This window comes from Nanorana parkeri, unplaced genomic scaffold, assembly GCF_000935625.1.
Source record: "Nanorana parkeri isolate BGI_ZX_2015 unplaced genomic scaffold, ASM93562v1 scaffold11, whole genome shotgun sequence".
NCBI classification, from domain to species: Eukaryota; Metazoa; Chordata; class Amphibia; order Anura; family Dicroglossidae; genus Nanorana; species Nanorana parkeri.
In genome coordinates this window covers 714,552-733,885 of record NW_017306279.1, presented here as the reverse complement: position 1 = coordinate 733,885, position 19,334 = coordinate 714,552, and the positions used below count along the sequence as shown (strand labels likewise).

General features: G+C 43.4%; 1 protein-coding gene across 2 annotated transcripts in view; it reads left to right on the top strand.

Moving 5' to 3' along the window:
• The window catches only part of ACTR2 (ARP2 actin related protein 2 homolog), a 52,376-nt gene extending 41,135 nt beyond the window's left edge, over positions 1-11,241 (top strand). For both annotated transcript variants that reach the window (XM_018555873.1, XM_018555867.1), the window contains 3 exons: positions 3,915-4,060; positions 7,649-7,781; positions 10,284-11,241. In XM_018555873.1, coding sequence (XP_018411375.1) covers positions 3,915-4,060; positions 7,649-7,781; positions 10,284-10,454 — 450 coding nt within the window. In that variant the 3' untranslated portion in view covers positions 10,455-11,241. The remainder of the gene's footprint in view (positions 1-3,914; positions 4,061-7,648; positions 7,782-10,283) is intronic.
• The last annotated feature ends 8,093 nt before the right edge of the window (positions 11,242-19,334 follow it).

Here is a 19,334-nt window from a genome sequence, read left to right as displayed (position 1 = left end):
GGGGGGGGCGGCCCCTTCTTCGGGACGCAGAAGCGATCTGGCGACAGGTAAGTCGCCAGGATCGCTTCTGTTGTAAAGCTGACAGTCGGCTCTACAAGTTTAAACAGAGTCCCAGCGGCAAAAGTCGCCGGGAGTCTGTTTAAACAGCCCCGATGCTGGCGACGTACACTGTACGTCGTCAGTCACGAAGGGGTTAATAACATGATTCAAGGATATGCCGCCATTATAAGTGCCAATCCAATTTCAGCAGTTTGCTGTGACAAGGCAGGTGACAAACCAATTTCTAGTTGCTGTGTATTACCTCAGGCTTGATCTCAGTAAAGTACACCTAAAGGCCTCTGTGTGGCAGTCTAATCAAGTCTCAAATGCAGTTACAATATATAACAGGAGCCTCATGATTTATATAAAATTTTAAAAAAAACTTTACCTCTTAAAAGTCAAGCAAATTCTGCTTCAGTTGTGTCTCACACACTCCCCCTCCCAGGCACTGCAGCCAAAAGTGGGAGGGTTTTTAGCAGCACACTTCTGTCAATCCAGAAAGCTGCTGCAATACTGTGATAGTGTGCGTTAATCGCACGCTATGGTGTGAGCGGGATCTTGGGCTTGTTAATATGATAGCCATAGCTCCCTACAACTGCATCTCATCCAACTGTCAGCCATAGTCTAGAGCAGGGGTGTCGAACTCAATTTAATTGTGGGCCGCATCAACATTATGGTTGCTCTCAAACGTATCTGTAAGACTATATAAATGTATCTAATCTTTCTCATAATTGCCTCTGCATTCGATTATCACTGGTTTTAGTAATAACTTAATACCTAGATCTGAAAGTAGAAGTCTAGGAAATGGCCTGGTGGGCTGGATTCGGGCCCCTGGACCTTGAGTTTGACACATGTGGTCTAGAGAGACAGCGCTGCTTGTAGCAGTGTTGTCACCACATCACAGGAAGCTGCATGAACTTCACTGGTGGGATGAACAGGTATATATTAGACTTTGCAGGGGGACCTAAGTGTTGCAGCACACTTTGTTTTAATTGGGAAGGCAATAGTTTTACTTTAAAGATTCTATTGTAGGCTCAGAAAAAGCTTATTATTGCAGTGGCTTATTATGCCATGCCAAGGTTAGATCTATTTGTATCTTAAGATTCTACCATTGGGAAGATACCACGATTGGCAGCAAATGTTTTACAATTTTGCTAAATGCTTTAAGCAGATGATAATTCTCCTTTTTAAGGGGATGAGTCCACCCATAGTTGAGATTTCAGATGAGTGTTGTATCTTGTGCTGCAATTGTAAGGGCTTTTGATAGCTTCTGTGTATGTTTGCGTTGCGTGTAGCTGTCATTAAAAAGGGATACACTCTCCTTGAAGTAGCAGCCAGAGTTCAAGGTTTATGCCATTAAAGTCTCCAAAGCTTATCACAAATCATTCAAGTGACTCCACTCACCATCATCTGCCAAAGCTGGCATATCTATTTTTATTCTTGGCGAGGAGAAGAAAACTTCCCTGTCTCCACCCACAGAAATGGCCAATACACATCACTAGTTGCCCAAGGATTCATGGCACAAGTAGTTTTTAGTTATACATACAACCGGTGCATTTAATATGCGGCACTTTGCGGGACCTGGCTTCCCTGTGTCAGTTCAGGTATACTAACTGCAGCTGATGTCAAAGGTATTCAAAACTTTGTTTTTCTGATGATTGGTTAGCAAAAAAGGGTTATGGACTCTGCTTCAAAAGAGGGAGGATTAGGTGCAATTATTTGTAGCTTTAACCTTTCCAGTGCACCTCCACTACTCCTTCCTTCAGCGTAAGGGCCCATTCACACCACAATCATTGGGACTGCTTTGACCGCTTTTTCCAGCATAGCCGCAATGCATAGGCAAGTCAATTTACCTTGTTTTAAATGGGCACAGTTTACACCACCGTTCTGCGGTGGCGAGGGCTGAAAAAAGTACGGCATGCTGTACTTTGTTTCAACGCAGCGTGGTGCAAAAACATTGCACTGGGCTGTGCTGATGGACCTAAAAGAAATGTAAATCACAATTTTTGGGATATATACACTATATTGGCAAAACAATTGGGATGTCTGCCTTTGCACGCACATTAACTTTAATGGCATCCCAGTCTTAGTCCGTAGGGTTCAATATTGAGTTGGCCCACCCTTTGCAGTTATAACAGCTTCAACTCTTCTGGGAAGGCATCCACAAGGTTTAGGAGTGTGTCTATGGGAATGTTGGACCATTTGTGAGGTCAGGTACTGATGTTGGACGAGAAGGCCGGGCTCGCAGTCTCCGCTCTAATTAATTCCAAAGGTGTTCTATCGGGTTGACGTCAGGACTCTGTGCAGGCCAGTCAAGTTCCCCCACTCCAAATTCGCTTAACCATGTCTTTATGGACCTTGCTTTGTGCACTGGTGCGCAGTCATGTTGGAACAGGAAGGGGCCATCCCCAAACTGTTCCCACAAAATTGGGAGCATGAAATTGTCCAAAATGTCTTGGTATGCTGATGCCTTAAGAGTTCCCTTCACTGGAACTAAGGGGCCAAGTCCAACCCCTGAAAAACAACCCCACACCATAATCCCCCCTCCATGAAACTTTACACTTGGCACAATGCAGTCAGGCAAGTGCCGTTCTCCTGGCAACTGCCAAACCCAGACACCTTCATCGGATTGCCAGACAGAGAAGCGTGATTCGTCACTCCAGCGAACACGTCTCCACTTCTCTAGAGTCCAGTGGCGGCGTGCTTTACACAACTGCATCTGACACCTTTGCATTGCACTAGGTGATGTAAGGCCACACGAAGTTTGGAGGTCTGTAGTTACTGACTCTGCAGTTGGCGACTTCTGCGCACTGTGCGCTCCAACACGCGCTGACCCCGCTCTGTCATTTTACATGGCCTACCAGTAATGGCTGCGCATGTTGCTGCTGTTCCCAGTTGCTTCCACTTTGTTATAATACCACTAACAGTTGACCGTGGAATATTTAGTAGCAAGGAAATTTCATGGATGGACTTATTGCACTGGTGGCAACCTATCACGGTACCACGTTTCAATTCACTGAGCTCCTGAGAGCGGCCCATTCTTTCACAAATGTTTGTAGAGCAGTCTGAATGCCTAGGTGCTTGATTTTATACACCTGTGGCCATGGAAGTGACTGGAACACCTGAATCCAATGATTTGGAGGGGTGTCCCAATACTTTTGGCAATATAGTTTGTGTAGATAAATAGATCAGTGCATTAGCATTGTGCTTGTCAACGCACACCAGCAGCCTTGCATTTATGGAAGCACCAAGTATTTTTCAGCTTTGGCAGCATAGGAGTGCTCTGTAGGTGAATATATTTGGGTCAGTACAGTGGGCACTAAAGAGACCCTGTCACTTTAGTCTAAATTTCTCAGGAGACCTTTCAGTGGACATCTAGAATAGGTGAAAACTGGAAAGGATTACATCTCCATCATTGCTTGATTTTTATGCTATTTTTAGGAAATGGAAATATTTGTAAACATTTATTTTGCTTTGTGCCCATGTGCTTCTCTCTCTTTCTATGAATGTTCTTTTCTTTTAGCACATTTGGCATACAAATGTTCTCTTTTGGAAGACAACATTGCATGTTTTCCTATCGCATACATTTCTTTGTTCGGTATTGATTAATCAGCTTCATCTCACAAAGAGATCAAGTGCCTAAATAGATGTATGCAAGGCCCTGGAAATATTAACTCTGATAATGTTTCTGGAAGCATTGCCGGCCACATACAATGAGCTTGTCGAGCATACAAGTACAAGGTCCCTCTGACACCAGAGGGCACAATAAACCTTCTCTGCTAATTAGGCCTGGAGTAGCACAGCAGTTTCAAAAATAAAAGGTGACATCGTAAATGTTCATTTTGTGTGTGTTTTTTTTTATTTTTATTGCACAGCTTCCAGATGGCAGGGTTATTAAAGTAGGTGGAGAGCGCTTTGAAGCACCAGAAGCTCTGTTCCAGCCTCATCTTATCAACGTAGAAGGCGTTGGCGTTGCTGAGTTGCTGTTCAACACCATCCATGCAGCTGACATTGATACTCGGTGAGTTTTATCTTTTTGTTCTTTCTTCACAGAAAGGTTAACACCACTGGCGCTGGAGTCGTGAATGTTCAGCCATAAGTAGTAGAGCACTTTTTTATCAACCACCCAACACTTTTTGGGGTTTACGTCATGATACAAACCCATATAATATGGAGGCATGTAAAGGTTTATTCATTTATATGCCAGAAGCAGAGAAGCCAGTTGAGATTCCATTCACATGTCAGTATGTACACCACAGCTGTATGCAAACAAGAGTTTGTAGATTTTTTGTAAGGCTGAACTCTAAATTACATCTGTGTGCCCCTCCCCAATATGTCAAGAAGAGTCTAATGATTCAGTCTAGGGCAGTGGTGGCGAACCTTGGCACTCCAGCTGTTCCAAAACTACAAATCCCAACATGCATCTGCCTCTGGGAGTTATGTCTGTGGCTGTCAGAGCCCTGCAATGCCTCATGGGACTTGTAGTTCCAAAACAGCTGGAGTGCCAAGGTTCGCTACCACTGGTCTAGGGCATTGTAATGGTGAGGAAGAATTGTCAGTCTTTGGGCCCATGGTAGCCAGCACACTTCTTTGCTCCTGCCCTAGAATATGCATGGCCCTTAACATTACCACATACAATGCAGGAACCTTGAGGGTTGTTGGTCTTGCAAAATCGGTTTTGAGTACAAGAACCAGCAAGGAGGAAGCCTGCTGGATTGAGGAATAAGGCAAGTAATCCTCTCTATTGCATGCCTTCTAGACTAAAGAGTGTTCAACCTTAAAGTGTACTTCCACTTTTGCAGTCAAATTTGAGAAAACTCCACTATAAGTTTCTAATCACACAGCATACCTAAAAAATCATTCTAAAAATATATTTCTTTGCACTTACGGGTGCGCCTACGTACGAAAACGTTGATTGCGCCACACATTTTGGGTATCGCCACGCACACTAGAGTGAGAGCAATAATTCTACGGCCAATATTTACGCGTATCTCTGAACTGATGACTTGTATGGGCTTTTAAAGTGTCATCTATGGACCTTTTGGGGTACTGGATTTTGTCGCTGTTTCACGAACACACTTCGTTTTTTACCTGGGCATGTTGGGTATCTATTTACTTGCTGTAACCTCATCTTTTATATTTTACAAACAAAATGGGTATTTTATTGGGTTTGATAAAGAGTTGCGGCAATATCCAGCAACATAAAAATTTGCCACAGCCACCATTTATTCTACAGGGTGTTGGCTTTCAGGACAAAATATGTTTTGGGGGTTTGGAGTAATTTTCATGTCTAAAATGTGGATTATAACGTTATTAAAATGAAAAAAAGCCCTTGGCAGCGAAAGGGATATTTGTGTATCACTCAGCTGTAGAGCTTCCTTCTGGAGGGTGACTGTTTGTTCCCCATGGTCCCTGTGTGTGTTGTAAAGTAGCCACCGCTCCAAGCTCACTCCCATGATGGGCTACAATCTCGTGTTTAGTTTACTAATTTGTATTGAGATTATAATTCATCACAGGAGTGAGCTTGGAGCGGTGGCTACTTTACAACACACACAGGGACCATGGAGAACAAAAGTAGCCACCCTCCAGAAGGAAGGACAGTGTCGGCACCAATTCAGAGATGATTTGGGGATCTACAGCCGAGTGAAACACAAATAAGATACATTTTTATGTTCGGTATAATATTTCTTTATTGTTTCTATATATAACAATACAGACATATAAACATCCTGTTAAGGACTCTCCCAGGGAAAAAATCCTATCAAAAACAGAAGAGAGATTTTTATGTCCTGGTTTGGTTCGTTTTGCCCCCCCTCCTTCAGTTTCTCACCTTTCCTCCCACCCCTACCTTTTGGATCTGTCCGCTGTCTCCTACCCCCCATAAAATGTGCGGTCTTTGCTCCCTTGATTATGAACATATTATATGACTTGATGTGGGTATGAGGAATCGGTTCAGATACCATACATGTTTTGTTTTTGGTATTCTAAAAGAAGCGACAGTCAAATATATACATTGTGCAATGCTATATTCTGTATGTAAACATTTAAATAAAGGTCACATATAAAAACAAGAGGGGGACAATCACACACATCTTTATATATTTCTGCAGCGCTGAGTACTGTTGGCGAGTGTCAATATGTCTCTGCCACAGAGATGAACTGCTCTCCCAATTGTGTGCATGCAAGCAAGCATGGGGGAGCCTTTTTTTTTTATATATATATACAGTACAGTATATATAATGAAAACCATGCTGGAACTAAGCCTATTTATAGGCCTGTGCTAGAGGTGTTGTCTGGCCAGATTTACAGGGTTATTCACAAAAGGGTGAAGAGTTTGGAGAATGCAGGAGAAGTGAACAATCTACGATAAAACAGCTGATTTGGAAAAATTCTCCAATTCAGCTCACTTTCCAGTTGTTATGTTGTTCTAGAGTGTTCACTTCTCCTGACTCCTCCAAACTCTTCACCCTTTTGTGAATAACCCTGGTTAGTCTTGATGCTGTCAGAAAGGTCTGGAAGTCTTGTTTCACAGACCAGCTGAGAACAGGAAAGAGTCTGCCCAAAGTTATATCAATGAAACATTTTCTCAGTTTGTTTTATCCCTCAGAATAAAGTGTTTGGACAAGATGTCCTGTTAATGAACTTTTGTGGCATCAGACCCTTTTCATATATTGGATTACTAGCACCATTGCTACACTTTTACATACAGTATATCCTTTGAACCACCGTAAACACCTTCCAGTCTTTCCTTCCGCCCCTTCCATTAGTCTGGGCTTGTATCAATATAGATAACGCTAATTTTGCATGGTTTCAATCTGGGTTATTGTTAATTACAGTTAATAGTATTTATAAAGCAACATAAGTGTCATTTTCAAATAAAATGGTGGCCTCTCTGGAGTAGCAAAGACCAGTTTGTATTTGTTAAATACCATGGCTTTTTTGTTTTTAATTTCTGTTACATCTTAAACTGTTGAATATTTTTTTGGACCTCTAACCAGTTCAGTATGAGTGTGAGGCACCGCTACATATCAGCACAGAGGTCCTGGATCACCCTGAAAATTTAGATGGCAGTGAAGCGGCGCAGCCTTCTCCAGGACCCACCTCACCCTTTGTAGACCCAGTTTGAAGTGTACTGTGGAGTTCTTTTATTCTGCCCCAATCGTAGAAAATCATCTCAGAGTCATAGCTTTCATTCCCTGACTTGCACAGTACTGTGGTGTATGTGATTTGTGTGCACATTGTGTTGTGGTCTGCTTTGCAATGGCCAGGTTACTTAGGATAGAGTTATCCAAGCCAAGGTGGCTTACACCTAATTTCCCTGGACATTTCTATGAGTCAGTCAAATTTGGTAATTGCCGATTTGATTAATTACCACTGCTTTTGGTATGCTAGTCCCTTTCAGAAGGGATTTTGTTTTCTGAGTGCTTTTTAAGCAACTTCAGTTTGCAATGCTGTGACAAAATGACGACACTGAGCTTGTCCGAACAAGCTCCACATCAATGTGATTGGGATGAAACGTGCCCTTTCACAGGGGCTGATGGGGATGGGCTACAGTCTAGTTTCAGATTATCTTGTAGCTTGGGTAACATCTTGGTTATCTTATTTTCAGGGCAGAGTTCTATAAGCACATTGTCCTGTCTGGAGGCTCCACAATGTATCCAGGTCTTCCATCTCGCCTGGAGAGAGAACTTAAACAACTGTACTTAGAGCGAGTCCTAAAAGGAGACGTTGAAAAACTATCGGTAAGAACTCCCATTTTTAGACTGCACTCCCTCATTATTGTGTTTGGTTATTCACAGTGCCCAATGCAATGAATCGCACATTACAGCTGACCTTATTGTTTTCTTTGTTGAGGGATGTTCATTTGTTGATCCAACACTCCTTGCTATGGGGTTACTGCTTTTTTTTTTTTTCACATTAGTAATGCAGTTTGGATTCCACACTAAAGAGACTCTGTGATTTAAAAAATAAAATTTAAAAAAACCTTCTCCGCTGCAAGTTCAGCATCACACAGTGATGTGTGAGCTCCAGACCTGACAGTGTTTCTGAAAGCCTACAGTGGCTATTGCAAGACTGGTTGTTTTCCCTGGGACCCATTAGTGATTCTGTGTCCTGCATTTGCAGCCCCAGCATTGCTGTGGGGAACCAGGCACCTGGCATACCCAGAAGTTATGCAACCTGAAATGTATTTTATAGGACAAATCTGTACAGTAGCTGCACGTTCAGAACATTACTTTCAGGGACCTTCACACCTTCTTAGAATGTTGTTTAAAGCAGATTAACTGTTGCCTGTTACAACAGAAGCTACCAATCAGTGCTTAACCTCTTGCCGTCCGCCCGTAGTAAAAAAAACGGACGGACGGCACTGCTGCATCTGCGGGTTGGCGTCTCCAGACGGCAATTTTTTTCTGCTCGCGCGCGCCCCCTAGCGGGCACCAACGGGCGGAAAAGACCCGACGATTAAACACACCCGTTACCGGGTGTTTCACATATAGGCGATCAGCGGGTCCATAGCCCGCCGATCGCCTATATGTGCTCGTTCGCGGCACCCCGTGACAGGATCAATAAGTGAGCGAGCGCCGGTATGTGTTCGCTCACTTCCCGATCTATTGAACCGATGTGTGACAGTTTCATTGTCACACGTCGGCTCGAACTATGAGGATGAGTAAAAATCACTCACGTCATAGTTCTCCTTTAAGGCTGCCATTGCAGGCTTCCAGACACCGTGCAAGGTCTGTAGTTGATACTGTGTGTGATGCGTTAGAGATGTGCACTGCTCCAATAATAGCTGGTCTGACCGTATCCTTGTAAAGGGGATGGCCTTTCCCTATTGATGCTTACAACAAAATATTTCCCATCATTGTGTTTTATAAAGTAAGCAAGACATGATGGAATGTTTCATTTAAAAGTAACCCTTAGACACACACAAGCTCTATTTAGATTGGTGCACAGAGAACACTGTCGACGTAACCTGAATGCCAACATGTGCATACCCTTAAAACACATCTCAGATAGTGTGCTGGGCCAGGGGCATCACAAAATATGTATTCCTTATGAATGAGCCAGTTTCATCTCACCAGGAGTTAAATGTGTATTTTTTTAAACCTTGTTTACATTGAAAACATGCTATGATTTCACTATTGCGTTGTGATACTGAGTCACATCACTGTTATTATGTATAAGCCTGGAATTTCTGGACTAGATTCATATTGGTTGTTTGCAAAAGAATCGTGCCTACCAACACAGCACCACACCCCATCTCTACACAAGCCCTTTTGTAGGATGGAAATGTGTTCATTCAGCATCTCACCACTAGATGGAGCACAACTTTCTGTGCATGGTGTGCTGTTTGCTTCGGTATGAAATCTTGTCTCCTGACAGATCATAATAATTTATAGATTTACAAAGCCTAGTTTCTAGTCCTTTTGTTGATAAGTCAGTTTTAAGTGGATTGGGATGGGCTTATCTCTGGTCCTCCTTTTGTTTTTGGAGGGGGGATTTATTCCAGTGGTGAGATTTGCACAACATAGTTTGCTTCTGTTCCTATCGAGTCCCACTCCCACATGGTACAACATGAATGTTCTCCTTCTTCTTGTTCCATTCTAGCTTGCAGTTAATAACTAGCCTGGCACAAACCCTGGTCCCATCTTCCTTTTGGAGCATGCTAGTAACACTATCAGGATCTTCAGAGTATGCCAACTCTAGATTGCCCTGTTCAGGCTGAAAAAGTCCCTCCTGTATATGTATAGCTTGGCGGTTTGATGGCTTTGTATTGAAAATCTGCAATTTGTGGTGTTACCTGGGTAGTAATAACCAGTTTACGGCTTGATTTCACTTGTAGCCTGGAATTCATTGTTAAAGTGACCCTGTCACTACAGTGTCAGAGGACAAAATAGCAATACCTGCAGAAAGAAGAGACCACATATTTACCTTTCCAGCAAACCAGTTCTAAAAACACTGATGCAAGTATTCAGAACTTCTTGTGTTAATTCCTGCTACCCGTGTCACATGCAGTGGTTCCCCCGGCCGTTTTGTACATCACTACAGGATATAGGAGCCCACTGGAGGAACCACTGCATGCCCAGGGAAAAGGTTATTCTCATCAGGCTTGGCATTTCCAGACATGCTACCCGAAGGGTAGGCACAGTGCCTCTTCTTTCTGCAGCTATTGCTCTTTGCACTTTAAGGTTCTTCTCCATTTATTAGGAAATTTATACTGATCATGCTGCTTCTTTTCATTGCAGAAATTCAAGATCCGCATAGAGGATCCTCCTCGTCGTAAGCACATGGTATTCTTAGGGGGAGCTGTTTTAGCAGACATCATGAAAGACAAAGACAACTTCTGGATGACCCGGCAGGAGTACCAGGAGAAGGGTGTGCGTGTGTTGGAGAAGCTCGGTGTGACTGTCCGATAAACTCCACTGCCAGTTCCCATTGCTTCTCTAAAGCTTTCCTTATTTCCTCTATTGCCAATCTCTGAACTCATTCAGCTACATGACTCGGGAAGGCCTGTCTGTGCCCTTCTGGGCCAGATTTTTTTATTTTTTTTTTAATTTTGTCCCGATTTCCTGGGGGGGGTGGAGCTTTGTTCAATGTTTAACGTGGTTAAATTTGACTTTCATTCGCCCATTTTCTTTACAAAGCTTCAGCTAAAGAACTATCTGCTCCATTCTCTGTTGCACAGTAGGCTTTTTCACATAGTATGCTGCTTGAAGGCTGCTGGCTTTATCTTCTGCTGTCTCTCTCTGGGTGGTTTGGCCTCCTTTCCATAAAACAGATTCTTCAAATAGAAGTACATCCTGCGGAAGGGTATCTTTGAAGTCCGAGCTGCAGCCCCCCCACTGACTTCCCATCTCTGCAACATAATAAAAGTTGTTTTTTTTTTTTTCTTGACATTTCTTCCAACTCCACTGAAAATCCTCATTTGCCAATCCACTTGCATCATTTGTTTTGTTTTTATCTTTTTATTTTTAAGTTTGGATATGTTGATGGTACATTTCCATGCGTTGTAGTGTATATTGGATAAAGGCCCCCCCTTTTTCCTCCTTTTACACTGTGGCCTAAGAAAAAGCACTTGTCCAGGCGATAAGGTCAGCTGCCAGTTTATTCCCAGAAACAACAAAGAGATTTAAAAGTTAAGAACATGTATGTGATAATTTGATAATTTCTAAATATAGAGAATTGTATCTGTAAAGATAAAAACTCCTGTTTGCTTGTCTTTATTTCCCTCTGAAATCTGTTCTATAGGGAGCTCAGTGACTCCAATGCCTACATGCCAGTGCCAATCAACTTTCTTTTGAATGAGGATGTTTCCAATAAGTAAAAGAATGTATTTGTTGTGTATGAGCAGTACCAGAGCACAGTGTTGGGTTGTTTTCTGTAGAATGTACATCATTCTGTCTGTTTTATCGTGTGCAGGTCTTCGTAGAGGAAGATGGGCTGTTTACAGAAAGTGTTTCTACATAGGTGTTGCAAAGTGATTCAATAGGTATTTTGTTGGTGGTTTGTGCTTTGCTGTTGTGTCTAATCTCATTCATTCAGCTATCGCACATTTTGTTTGTTTGCAATCTTGAGCACAAAAGACAAATACGGTCAAAGCCGAGCAATAAGATTAAAAGGGTTTTTGTGCGCCCAGCTGCAGTCTTGTCTTTCCAGCCAGGTTATCTTTCCTAATGGTTGCAGACTGGCCCTTGAGAATTGGATGGTTGGTTCAGTGGAGGAGATTCCTATTTAAGTTCCGTGATTGGCTTGCTGAACTGACGGGCAGCAAACTGCTATGACAGCCAGTCATAGGATAGTTTAGCACATTGCTGTCAAGTGAGAGCTTGCATATGTTTATTGAGAGAACCTCAGCATAGTGAAATCTTCAATGTGTGGGAGTAACACTTTATAGGGTCACTGTGCCCAAGCCTGCTATTTCAGTGTTAAATAAATGCAGCGGCTTTTTATGTCTGCATCTAAATTCCCATTCCCACCTGCTGTAAGCATTATAATGGGGTGCTTCCCGCTCCCTGCTATTCTTCTTTTTTTATTCTTCTGTATTAATCTGTGGAGAATCGAGTAGGACAAATGGGATTCCATGGCAGAGAGATGTGGAATCCATTGGGGGCGTCACATCACCGCACTCCTTGAGGTTTAAGATGGGGTAAGGGATTCAATTAGTGGTTCAAACAAATAGATTCCATCTATAGTGGGATTTAGGATGAGCACTTGGTGTTTCAAACTGCACGGAATCTAGCGAGGTGTTAGGAAGTTTATAGCACATGTCCTGTATAACTCTTTCTAGACATGCTACGCTGGTAGATGTTACTAGTATGTACCCAGGGAGCGACGTATCTGCTCTGATCTATCAAATATCACGTACACCCTTTCTAGCCTTGCTGTTAGCACCATGACGGCTGGAATGTTTTATTTACTAAACATGTGTAAGGAACGCATGGCTGGTATAAATATTTCTAGCGTTCCCACATATACATTAAGGTCTTTAAGACAACAGGGTCAACGATTTTTGCTTCTAGGTGTTTTTTCCTTTTTTTTTATTCCATCATTTCTATGTCATGACATTTTAAGGTAATTTTTAAACTAATTTGGAATAAATTGGTCATTCTACCTGAGCTCCTTGTCATCTTTCTAAGTCTGGAAACAAGTGTAGAAATTCACATTTGATGGTCCACACTTATTCCTACCTGGGATCCTCTTGCTGACATATGTCTCCCAATAAAGGCTTTTGATTTAATATTTCTGCACGGAAGGGTCCATTGCTGCTGTTTTTCTTACAATGCTGGTTTCCTGGCTTTCTTTGGCTTCAGTACTTTGGATTACTTGCCCAGAACTAGCAAGGAGCCATTAGTCATTGTAGAGTCAGAATTACAGTTATGCATACTAAATCAGAGGGTTCGCATGACGGTCTAAAGCTGGCTATACAGAGTCCTGCCAAAAATCGAGCAGTGTGTGGTGGCCCTGTTGGCACCTTTTGAAAAAATGTTGTTTAAATTTGTTGGCTGTACAGTGCCTGCAGCTGATTGGTATATTCTGACAGGGCTGGATGATGGCTGCTGGGCTACAACAGCTAGCAGGGAAGATTCCCCCATCCACGCTGCTTAGTGTGCGGAGTGTATGGCCAGCTTTACAACCAGCATTTTCAGAAGGACACATTGGCAGTGAAGTATATCTAGCACTGATTTTTCACAAATGATGGCTAGCCAGGCAGGGAGTGTTCAAAGGGTCCATCAGGTCTCCGTTGTATGCAACTAGTACAATACTGGTCACTACAGCTCATGCTGTGCTTGTTAATGACAGAACATCACACTCCATATATCATATCTGGTTGCTTGTAATGGTAACCATGCAGCAGACTCCCGAGAACAAGTCTCAATCCTGTCTTCTTCCATACTGGTGGGTTACTATTGCAGAACATGCAGTGCCAGCGTTAGGGGGCAGAACAATGATGGGAACACATAATAAATGGAGCAGTCTGCATGTATGAATCCTAATCACGGGGTACAAATTACACAAGTTCAGCCACAAAGACTTTCCTACAGCTAATCCTTCATATGAATCCTCCATCATCCTTTCCTTACAGAGTACTGTCCTTGTGGCCTTTTCATACATATTACTGGAAGGGAGTGTAGGGAGGTAAATGATGGTTGAGAATGAACTATAGCGGTCAGGATGGGAAATGGCCGTCCCTACTACTGCTGATCTCTGAAAGTAACCAGATACTAACAAGGGCAATTGTATTTCATGTTTCTCTAGAAAACAACAACTTTGTTTCGGGAAGGGTTAGGACTCCTAAAGGGTTAGTCCATCTTTTCACAAAAAATGAAAAGGTGAACTCCTAAAAATGAGAATCTTATTTCTTCTGGAATGAAAGAAGACTCAGATTCTCATTGATCAGCACAGTCACATGGCCACACTCATCAATCTCTTCTCTCTATTACAATCAATATGTTGTATCCACCAGGGCTGTGTAGTAAAGTTTTCATTTTCCCAGACTGCTATATGGGCTGGTGGGGGTCATCGATACAGATAAGTGGGGAGAGGACTAAACTAAAGAGGGGATAAGGAGGGTGTTGGGGGTGGGTAAGGTTACCTTTTTTTTTTTTTCCTTTTTTTGTGAAAGGTGAACTAACCCATTATGTTTTTATTGGGGGGAGAAGCACCCCATTTGTCTCTCTATTGTCAACAGAACAAAAAGTGATCGGAAACCCAAAATGTTGTAGTCCCAGAACCCGAAGTGAGAGGAAATCTTAATCTTACAGTGGGGACTGTATTGTGTACTCTGTGAAAGCTGTTTAGAAGGGAAGGGTCCTCTTTGGGCCACAGGCAAAAAAAAAGTGGGGTGGGGGGTTCTAATAATTTCCTAAAACTAAACATGTTTTGTTAAATCTACATTTCAAGGATTGTGGCATAGCAGTAAGTCCATGAATCCTCATTCCTTATATTAAAACACAATTGCCAAGTGGCTCTATGACCAGGACTTGCGTAGAGTACAATGAGGGACCTCCAAAGGGCAGCGCATAGTGTTTGTATGTTCCTCACTTTGAACTATTCGATCAATGTAGAGGCATTATATATAAATAATCTGTACACCCAATAGTAGAGTTAGCAGAGTGTCTCTTGCTGCCTTCCTCTTTGGACCTTTTTGTGGTCAGATCTCACTGCTGTATTTTCTAGTTTTAGTTCCGACTCCTGTCTCTCACTTCTGCTGCTTTGATGTTCATACTGCATCTTCTATAATAAATGAAGAATCCACGTGTAAAGTGAGACTCCTCTTATAATTGCAGCGAGAGGTGGGCAAATCTGAGAGCCTGATGTACAGATCTTACCACCAGAGACTGAGAGACACAAGAACCTGCTTGAGTTTTGCATTGACTGACCCAATGAAGCCTGCAATATTGGTCAAAGGAGAGGCTCCCCTCCATGATGCAATGGATGATGCCATTTGTCAGCCCTCAAAAATGGTGATCGTTCTTTCAGTGAGCAAATTTGTGCAGCATTGGCCATCAGTCAGTGGCAAAAGCAAACATTCAGTGGGTGCCATTGTGAGATTCCATTTAAATGGTAATGGCATACTCTGCAGTATGTCCCCCTCTAGTAGACCCAGAACACTCTGCTCCTGATTATCTCTCGGTCGCTTTAAAGAGTGGGTCATGGTGGAACATCTGAAATGGTCCATAACACAGCTTGCTACTTGTGGTCTCTGCGGTTATAATATCTTAAGTCTGCTGTATGCTCACCCCTAGGCCACAATAGGCCAAAAAGTGCATGATAGCCAGCACAAAATCCTTAAGATGCCCATACACATCAATTATCGTTCGGAAATCGTCCACGAATGGTCTTTCGAACGGTAATCGATAAGTTAATGGGAACCCATCAATTTATTTTACCGTACTCCTGGCCGAAATCTCTCGAAGGGTGAGGCTGGAAAACTTTTTTTTTCGAATCGTACGGAAAACAAAATTGAAGCAAGAACACTGCACAGGCACAAACGAAAATCCGTTATGTCGATAACCGCAATACGAACTCAACGAATTTTGGCGATCGAAACGACATCGGTCTGTGCTTGATGGGCTATTTGAGCTAGAATAGAACAAGGGTTCTTGGCAGCAATGGAAATTCCCAAATGAAAAATCTATAGGTGTGAGGCCAGCTTTAGAGCCTGTTCACATGAGTTCAGGTCCTGATCAGGTGCGGATCTGCAGACGCGGTGCTATGTGTTTTTTGCCCGTTTTTTTTTTGCTGGAGTGGGGCTGTCAGTATGTTAACTGCAGTGCGTTTTGCGTTTCCGGACCGTTTCCTGACCATACAAAATGTGACATGCAGTATTTTTCTGTCGTAACCTGAACGGACTGCTCACGTGAGAACTGTAGCCCATAAAACCCATATGGATACATTGGGATGCATTTTTAGTGCAGGAGCATACGGATCAGGTCAGCACAGAAAACGGACGCCGTGTGAACAGGCCCTTAAGCTGGGTGTCTGCTTCATGTAAGGAGAAAACCATGTACAGGCAGTCCCCGACTTACGGACAACCCGTACTTACGAACGAGGTGCAGCCGCCTTCTTAATTATATTATAATCTTCTGAACAAGGGGAACAGACAGCAAAACAAACGTGACCCTTCCCTATGCTATCCAAAACTCAAAAATGTTTTTGTGGCTGGAGTTACACTTAAAAAAAAAAAGTACCTGTTCCGACTTACATACAAATGCAACTTAAAGGAGAACTATGAGATGAGTGATTTTTTTTTTTTTTTTTTTTTTTTTTTTTTTTTTTTTTTTCAACTGCATTAATTCAAACCTGTCGGAATTAGGGATGTGCAATCATTTTGGCAAACTTGATTTCAAATTCACCAAAAGCTGGTCAAGAGTGGCTTTTTAATGAAATTATCAATAAAATCACATGGATCTGTGTACTGTCTTTCATTTTTACTTACAAATTGTTTTTCACCAAAAAAAAGAAAAGCTTCAATGTAAAGAGACACTAAACGGGGAGCGAGCTTGGAGCGGTGGCTTCTTTACAACACACAGGGACGATGGGGAACAAAAGTAGCCACCATCCAGAGGGAAGGAGAGTGTCGGCAACAATTCAGAGATGATTTGAGGATCTACAGCCGAGAGATACACAAATAAGATACATTTTTGTAATTAGTTACTAGAATGCATTTATAAGGTTTGACTCCCGAGTTTAGCGTCACTTCAATGCCTGTTGTACCTTTTAAATGCTGCCTTAAAGAAGACCTGTACCAGATCTTTAAAATAAACACCTTTTAGAAATGTTTAGTAATGACAATCTACAAACACATACTCCTCGATAATTGCCGGCTTTGTATATCTTATTTCTCTTTTCTTTCCCGGTCTTCTGACAGTGGCTGTGTTTACAAAGGGCAGATTACTAGCTCTCCTTTTACTACCTGGAACTCTGACACATGTGACCATGCACATCACCTCAGGAGAGGAAAATGCCTTCCCTGAGATTACAGATGAGATTTCCCAGCAATACTCTGGTGATGACAAGGCAATCACAGTGTGCATTGCTTTGGTAAACAGGTAATTTTGCACTTTCACAGCAGGAAGTGAATGCTCTGCAAGTGTAAGTCTGGGTTCACACCAAGGCGTATCAAATATGCGTGTTTGCCGCGCGTTTTCGTGCCGTGCGTTTTTACTGTGATTCGCGGTTAAAAAAAAGCACATTTCCAAGGGCTATCCAGCTGTATCCTAAGTGAGGTCCGGTTGATCCCCGCAGGGATGTTGCCTATTATAATCTATTTCTCTGATTAAATGATTACAGACAGGGCCGCTGTTCTATCAAAGTTTGTGACTAGGTTGGGATGTGTGACCGGTGACGTGGTCACACATTTCAATGTAACCCCGCCCAGTTTTTTGGCGGTGGAATATGTGACCACCAATAGGTGAAGCATTCCAGTGCTTTGTCAGCTGTTCCGGGGCAGATCGGCATCACAAATCAGATGTGCAGGAGAACCGATCTGCCCTGGAACAGCTGATCAGTCCTGAAATGTCACTTTTATCCGACTTTATGAGTCACAAGGTCGGATAGAAGTGACATTTCAGGACCGAACAGCTGTTCCAGGGCAGATCAGTTCTCCTGCACATACGATTTGTGATGCCGATCTGCCCTGGCACAGCTGACAAAGCATTAGAATGCATGACCTATTGGTGGTCACACATTCCACTGCCAAAAAAATTGGGTGGGATTACATTGAGATGTGTGACCAAGTCACCGGTCACACATTGTAATGTAGTCACAAACTTTGATAGAACAGCGACATCAGGGGGGTTATGGCCGGTACCCATTTGAGGGGTCTGGGGGGGCCTCTTACATGGGTATCAGCTGTACCAGGGGTGGCACGGCAGAGGTGACAGGGAAGGGGGTGGAGGAGGCCGGGCCCCAGCAGCAGGTAAGAGGAGTTGGGAGGAGGTACAGGGAAAGGGACCTCGGCGACCAACTCACCTGAGGCCACGCAGAGCCCACCATAGAGAGTCTCAGATGGGCTGTACAGGATCTATGGTGTGCTCTGCGGGTTCTCAGTCCTGTGCGTTACTAAGCCCAAAGCCCAGTGCGCTACTAAGCCCAGAGTCCAGTGCGTTACTAAGCCCTGAGTCCAGCGCGTTACTAAGCCCTGAGTCCAGCGCGTTACTAAGCCCTGAGTCCAGCGCGTTACTAAGCCCTGAGTCCAGCGCGTTACTAAGCCCTGAGTCCAGCGCGATACTAAGCCCAGAGTCCAGCGCGTTGCGAAGCCCAGAGTCCAGCGCTGGTCATGACTGTCTCCTGACTCTCAGACTGTCTCCTGCAGTATGTTTCCACTCTCGGACTGTCTCCTGCAGTATGTTTCCACTCTCGGACTGTCTCCTGCAGTATGTTTCCACTCTCAGACTGCCTCCTGCATTATGTTTCCACTCTTTTACTATCTCCTATAGTATGTTTCCATTCTTTTACGATCTCCTATAGTATGTTTCCACTCTCTGACCATCTCCTTGCGGTATGTTAATAGACTTTTACTATCTTATATTACACTCTTGGACCGATTCCTGCAGTTAGCTTGCAGTCTATTCACACATTGGCCATCATTACTGTAATCCCATGAAGACAGCCATGGCCCTTTATAGTGAGTGCTCTGTTAGCATGTGGAAAAGTCTGCTCTCTGCCCGTGGATGCTGCCTGCAGACAGAGGAAGAGCCGTATTTCATTTTTGGAAGGAAGAGCTTGCTGTGACGTTTATGATTTGTACACTGACGTGACCTTCCTGCCTATCATTTCCCTGAAATGGTCTGCATGCTGCCAGTTGGAGGATGTATTCACTCATCTGTTCGGGCCTCACTTGTACCATTCACGGATGATGCGAAAGTCTTGTCACCTCTGAACCCAGTTCCTTCCCCTCTCTATGTGTCATCTGGGAATTGCTCCATCTCAAACATTGCTGCCCGTAATGTGTCTGCTCCAGGTACTTCCTCTGATGTGAATAGAACACCAGCTGAGTCCAGCGCGTTACTAAGCCCTGAGTCCAGCGCGTTACTAAGCCCTGAGTCCAGCGCGTTACTAAGCCCTGAGTCCAGCGCGTTACTAAGCCCTGAGTCCAGCGCGATACTAAGCCCAGAGTCCAGCGCGTTGCGAAGCCCAGAGTCCAGCGCGTTGCGAAGCCCAGAGTCCAGCGCTGGTCATGACTGTCTCCTGACTCTCAGACTGTCTCCTGCAGTATGTTTCCACTCTCGGACTGTCTCCTGCAGTATGTTTCCACTCTCGGACTGTCTCCTGCAGTATGTTTCCACTCTCAG